Here is a 6,471-nt window from a genome sequence, read left to right as displayed (position 1 = left end):
TAGCTGCATATAGTGGGGTTTCAGTTGTAACTGGGAAGAAGATTTACAGGAGGAGATAGAGGAGAATTACAACAGAGAATAAACCTTTAACTACTCCCTAACAACTACTATATCATATGTGTTCAGTTGGAGATCTTCTAGATGTCCTTGACGTGCAGCCTTCATACTTCAACAGATGCTAGATAAATCGCAAGCTAGAACACATGTCAATTACAGTATATAAAATGATTCACTATATTACTTTGGGTAATGACGCATCACAGTATGTTGCGTTAACTCTACATAGACCTACAGACCCAAAATGAAGTGGGACAGTGTGGTCCGTATATATATAACAAAAGCAAATTAGGTGTGTTCGAGAACATGCTGTAAATTATCTACTCCAGATGAGTATCCAATATTATTCAAGAATCACTACGAATGCATTGCGATTAATTCACCGTCTTTGCATTTCCTGATATCAATATCCATGGTGGTTTCAGATGAAGAAGGTACGATGTCACAGCAGTGTCGTCTTAAAGCCTGAAAAGTAACACCATGTTATAATTTATTTTAAGCTAAAAATGCAGTTTAAGCCACCATCCGCAATAACACTAATCCTAGTCATACCTTCCCAGGAACCAGATGCAGTACCTCTGATCTCACTTTTATTTGTTGCATATTCCTCAACTGAATCAAGTTTGGCAAGCATTTCTGGGGCAGCTGCCTGCTGTAATTGCTTTCCGTCTTGCCTTCGCCGGAAGAAATACTTTTTAGGAAGAAAAGAGCAGCTCGTTTGCACTCGTCCCTTGGATAATGCTTGGTGCTAAACATAAAAACATCCGTAACATTGCGACCTCTTCTCCATGGCACAAAGGTTTTTTGCACAGCAAGGATGTCAGGAAGCAGTACATTGCCTTTGAAAACCTGAACAGAATAGCCCCATGCTACTGAAGCAGTAAGTGATCTTGAATGGTCATAGCACACTGTTTGTTGAAGGATCCTTGCTGGGTCAGCATTAGCTGCTCGGAACAAATGCTCAACCGCCTTTGCACGATCCATTCCAGGGTAAAGAGGATAGACATGATCAAGGTGGTGAAGTGACACTAAAGGAGCAAGAGGATGTGCTCTTAGAAATCCAGATATATCCCCATGAAGGTCGATCTGGTGATAATAAAATGCAACAGACCACATAAGTTCAGAATCATGCCTTTTGTGTGTGCACAATTTCAAGTAAAACCACAGGCTAGTTTCATGTTCAAAGATTGAAAAAAGAGTTTTTTTTTTTTTTGAAAAACGGCAGCCATGCTCTAGGTTTCATTGGGTGCAAAATACAGATAAAGGAGGCCTCTATTGGGCATAAAGGAAGCCCCTACATAACATTGGTTCTGCGAATTGTTAAATAAAGCAAGTCAATGGAGCAGAAAGAGATGGATACTTCAACCATGTCCAGGTCACTGTTCTGCTGCTGCTCACACTAACGTTTATTTCGGCAAAATTGCTTTTCCAATGCATCAAGATTGCAATGCCCGAAGCTTTAGGTTATCTGACAGAGACATATTCCAGTATGCCACAATGGTCGCCTAGTACTCCAAATGTGGACCAGAACGCCCCTCTCAAGTGCCATCACGTCAAAATCTGTAGAGGTACCAGCAAGGATCACTAAATCCAGTGACACAGATTTTGAACGGATTCAGCACTAGGAGAGTGCAGCAGTTAGCCAGTAACCATCACCCTGGTGGTGTAGTTCTGGTTGTACATTTTCTTTAGAAGCATTCTACAGGATTGGTGTCGTGTGGTTCGGCGTATCTTGAGGGCATGGTAGAGGATAAGCTTTTGAGCTATGCTCCGAAATAATGTATAACAGAATTCATTCAGACAAAAACTGTAGTACTTGAGAGTTTAATTCAAACCTTTGAGTCTCTCACCAATAGTTTCCCTCTATTATTCGAAGTTTGACACTAGAGACAAGTTTCCCTCTCAACAACAATCCTAGGATGAATCAAGAAAGACTGAACAGCAACATGACAATCCTAGGCAGACTTCAATTATCTAGAACAATCATTGTCGTGATTGTGATTATGAGGCATAAATAAAACATAATCAAGGACCAGGAGTACCAAAGAGTGCTTAGAAGTCCAATTCTTTATCAATTTCCCCATAACTATGAACTAGCATCCAATAGAAACACACAGTTGATTTCGCAGGAATCTCTGTCGAAACATTCCACAAGGAAATAGCAGTAGCACATGCAGAGGCAAAGAGAAATTCGGAGTAGAAGAGGAAAAAGAGAGGCGGCGGTGCACCTGGTGGAATCCTGGCTCGTGGGTGAGCTCGACGCCGAGCTCGGCGAGGCAGGCGTAGATCCTGGAGTCGCTGCCGTAGAGGTGGGGGTACCTGATGATGCAGGAGTCGAGCACGCGGGCCAGGCGCGCTGCGAGGGGCCAGCTGATGGCGATGCCGCCGCCGCCATAGGCCATGTTGAAGCCGTGCCAGACGTTCTGCGCGGCGGACTCGGAAGGCGCGCCGAGGTACCATGGCTCGTGCCAGTCGTACTTGGAGAGGGTGTGGAGGAGGTTGGGGAGGACGAAGGCGGTGTCGTCGTCGGCGAGCACGAGCCACCTCGGCGGCGGCGACTGGTGCTGCTGCTGCTGCTGGCGGAGCTCGAGGAGGAGCTCCTTGGCGATACGCGCGACGCGGACCGCGGAGGGGAGGCCCTTCCGGTAGGAGTAGGGGAAGCGGGAGGCGTCGCGGGAGACGCGGAGGTGGAGGTTCGCCGGGACGGAGGCGGCGCGGGGCGGGGCGTCGAGGAAGAGGAAGGCGCGCGCGGGCAGGCGGAGCCAGAGGCGGAGGAGCGGGAGGCGCAGCGGCAGCGTGCGGCGGGAGGAGGCCACCCCGAACACCACGTGCGAGAGCGTCGTCGGCGAGGGCGACGACGAGGAGGAGGGGTCGGCCTTGGGCTTAGGCTGGGCGGCGGCGGCGGCGGCGGTGGTGGCGGTGGTGCGGAGGGGCGTGGGGAGGATGAGGGGGCCCGGAGGGGCCGGGTGGTGGCGCGGCGGGAGGTGCAGCGTGAGGAGGAGGATGAGCGACAAGAGCGGAAGGGCGAGCAGGAGCGTCCGAAGGGGCGCGAGCGGGAGCCCGTGCGAGTGCGACGGCGTTGCCATGGACGCCGGCCCGGCCGCGAGGTGGGAAAGTGGAGGCCGAGGTGCAGCAACTGGAAAGAAGAAAGGAACCCAAACCGCCGTGCCCAACGAGTGGAATCCAGTTCGAATCAGTTTTCTAGAGGCCATAGCCCAGAGGCACGGATCACTCACAAATTTCCTTTTTCTTCTCCTTCACTGTTTTGACAGCCAGAGGGCGTGTAGATAAAGGACAGGACATTTCATGCTAATGCATGATTTTTTTTATACTATATTTAGCACGCCATAACTTTTTAGACTGGCGAATCACGTAATAGGTGCGCCAAGAAAAATAAAAAACCAATAAATAACTTCCTCTAACTAGTAAGAAGCTCGTGCATTACAACGGGACATACATGCGAGATGGGACTTGCCTGCTCTTCAATATGCTCTGTGCTCCCCGACCGCTTAATCCAACAAGCCACAATAGTTTTCCTCCCTGGTCGGTCAACTCTCTCTCTCTATCTATCTCTCTCTCTCTCCGTTGCTGACTTCTCCTCCCGCTACCGAACCCCCAGCCAGTGGCGGAGCTACAAACAAAAAACTGGGCGGGCCAAGCTAACCAAGAGCATAACTTTTTTTTGAAATTTTAACCTGTCGGGTCGCCTGTGGCCGGCTCGCCGTCGCAGCTAGTGCAGCCACATCAGATGGGGGGTGCCGGGATGGGTCGCCACTAGGCAAAGTTGACTCTAGCTCAGCTCCTATTAGCTGTAGTTGCCCCAGCTACTGTACCTCCCCGTCGGCCGGCGCCGTTCCCTAGTGGAGTACACGAGTCGTAGTACTACTTCTCTACTAGACGAGGCGTAGACAGAGCAAGGGGACAGATGTGTTAGTGGTGCTACTCTATTGGTGGCAATTGGACTCTGGCGTTTGGGCTATGGAGCATGGCCTACCACCATGTGTGCTGGGCAATGGTCATACGTATATATATGTATTTTGGTGAATTGTTGGGCGGGCCACGGCATGGTTTTGCCCGTGAGTGGCTCCGTCGGTGCCCCCAGCCTCAAGGTGGCAGGCCCTACTGCCGCCGCACCATGTGGATTGAATTGATCGGGGGTCGACGTAGTCACGCAGAGCTCTGAAGTTGCAGAGACCGCAAAGATGTGCTCGTCATTTCACGGTTGTTGCGACCCAAGATTGTCGGTCGACGAGAAGGACATCATGCTCTTGCTTAGGTAGCTCTTGAAATCCTTGCGGCGGGGCGGAGTAGTGAGCCGTCAGAGGACTTGACGAGGGACAATGAGGCAACGTTCCTAGGGCCAGACCACTGGTGATGTTGGGTATTGAGGCCAACTCCAACGCCACGATGCAAATGGATGTGGAATTGCTTCGCCTTATGTCCGTTTGGGTCAGGGGCGAAGTCCGCGCAAATTTGGCCATGCACCCAACCGGCCGCCCCATTTGGTCTGTCTGACTGATTTTTTTCCAACAAACAAACATATTTGCATACTAGCTAGAATTCATGCCAGCATACAAAATAATCTCCATCACCAGCCATAGTTTAGAATTCATGCCGGCACACATGTCGGCATACAAAAAGAATCGCATCATGGTCAAAGTTCATGCATCTTGGCCAAACATAAGATGATCACGCTAGCTTGAGCATCTCCTTTTGCTTCTTCTCGAACCAAGCCATTTGGGGCGGGGGGCGGGGGAGGAGGCATCTTGCTCAAGTCCACCGCCATGATCTCCGATTGTTTCGAGATTAGCTTGAGCTTTATCTCGTTTGCTCTTGTCTGGGCATTGCTCTCATCAATCTTGAGCTTTTCTTTTGTATGTCAAAGAAGGTCTTCATTTGCTCCTCTTTCTCTTGGCGCTTCCTCTTGTCCCTCTTCTCAATTGTCACCTCCTTTTGGGTCACGAAACCCTTCAAAGTTTCTTGCAAGGCGATTGTCGAAGCATCACGCTTTTCGTCCACCTTGGAATTGGTCTTCCTCTCGGCCCCCCTCCCACCTTCGCTTCGTTCAGCCACTGATGAAGGCCCCCACCTTTATTTTAGCAACATATTGCTCCTTAAATTTTTCACACTCGCAAATCATCGTCCAACAATGGGTCAAAGTGAATGGCTTGTTTCATGTTGGGCGTTGAAGATTTCTAAAGTTTGAAAGCCTGCAAATGAAGATGAAAACAAGAAGATACATTCATATGCATAGGAGAACGACAAATTCTCATATGAACTGTTGGAAATATGCCCTAGAGGCAATAATAAAATGGTTATTATTATATTTCCTTGTTCATGATAATTGTCTATTGTTCATGCTATAATTGTGTTATCCGGAAATCGTAATACATGTGTGAATACATAGACCACAACATGTCCCTAGTGAGCCTTTAGTTGACTAGCTCATTGATCAATAGATGGTTACGGTTTCCTGACCATGGGCATTGGATGTCATTGATAACGGGATCACATCATTAGGAGAATGATGTGATGGACAAGACCCAATCCTAAGCATAGCGCAAGATCGTGTAGTTCGTCTACTAAAGCTTTTCTAATGTCAAGTATCTTTTCCTTAGACCATGAGATTGTGCAACTCCTGGATACCGTAGGAATGCTTTGGGTGTGCCAAACGTCACAACGTAACTGGGTGGCTATAAAGGTGCACTACGGGTATCTCCGAAAGTATCTGTTGGGTTGGCATGAATCGAGACTGGGATTTGTCACTCCATATGACGGAGAGGTATCTCCGGGCCCACTCGGTAAGACATCATCGTAATGAGCTCAATGTGACTAAGGGGTTGGTCACGGGATGATGTGTTACGGAACGAGTACAGTGACTTGCCGGTAACAAGATTGAACGAGGTATTGGGATACCGACGATCGAATCTCAGTCAAGTAACATACCGATTGACAAAGGGAATTGTATACGGGATTGATTGAATCCTCGACATCGTGGTTCATCCGATGAGATCATCGTGGAACATGTGGGAGCCAACATGGGTATCCAGATCCCGCCATTGGTTATTGGCTGGAGAGATGTCTCGGTCATGTCTGCATGATTCCCGAAACCGTAGGGTCTACACACTTAAGGTTCGATGATGCTAGGGTTATAGGGAAAGTTTGTACGTGGTTACCTGTAACGCCCTCGATGCGGCTATAGCTCCTACGTGTCGAGGCACGACTTAGAGGCATAACCGCATTGAAAGCAATGTCGCAAGTTAGGCAATCTTCACAACATCCCATGTAATATAGATAATAAAAGGGGAGAAACATAGTTGGCTTACACTCGCCACGTCAATCAAAGTACATAAATAGCATCACAACATTCAAACACTCATGGCCCGACTACGGCGCCAAAATAAAAGAACAACC

The 6,471-nt window shown here is 48.7% G+C and overlaps 1 protein-coding gene across 1 annotated transcript; it reads right to left on the bottom strand.

Annotated features, from left to right (window-relative positions):
• Window positions 1-218: 218 nt before the first annotated feature.
• Window positions 219-3,449, bottom strand: LOC125521279 (uncharacterized). The gene is made up of 3 exons (XM_048686343.2): window positions 2,286-3,449; window positions 610-1,143; window positions 219-522 (listed from the first exon to the last, which is right to left on the bottom strand). The coding sequence occupies exons 1-3, from the start codon at window positions 3,267-3,269 to the stop codon at window positions 415-417; spliced, it is 1,626 nt and encodes a 541-aa protein (XP_048542300.1). The 5' UTR covers window positions 3,270-3,449; the 3' UTR covers window positions 219-414.
• Between the last annotated feature and the right edge of the window lie 3,022 nt (window positions 3,450-6,471).

Source organism: Triticum urartu, chromosome 7A (genome assembly GCF_056163025.1).
Source record: "Triticum urartu cultivar PI428250 chromosome 7A, HENAU_Tu73, whole genome shotgun sequence".
Taxonomy (NCBI): domain Eukaryota; kingdom Viridiplantae; phylum Streptophyta; class Magnoliopsida; order Poales; family Poaceae; genus Triticum; species Triticum urartu.
The sequence above is the reverse complement of the archived record's forward strand: the minus strand, read 5'-3'. Positions and strand labels throughout refer to the sequence as shown.

Coding starts and splice junctions, on each gene's coding strand:
- LOC125521279 (XM_048686343.2), bottom strand. CDS start 3,269: ATGGCCTCTAGAAAACTGATTCGAACTGGATTCCACTCGTTGGGCACG. Junction 1,144..2,285: donor ACGAGCCAGGATTCCACCAG/GTGCACCGCCGC, acceptor TATTATCACCAG/ATCGACCTTCATGGGGATAT. Junction 523..609: donor TGCATCTGGTTCCTGGGAAG/GTATGACTAGGA, acceptor GTTACTTTTCAG/GCTTTAAGACGACACTGCTG.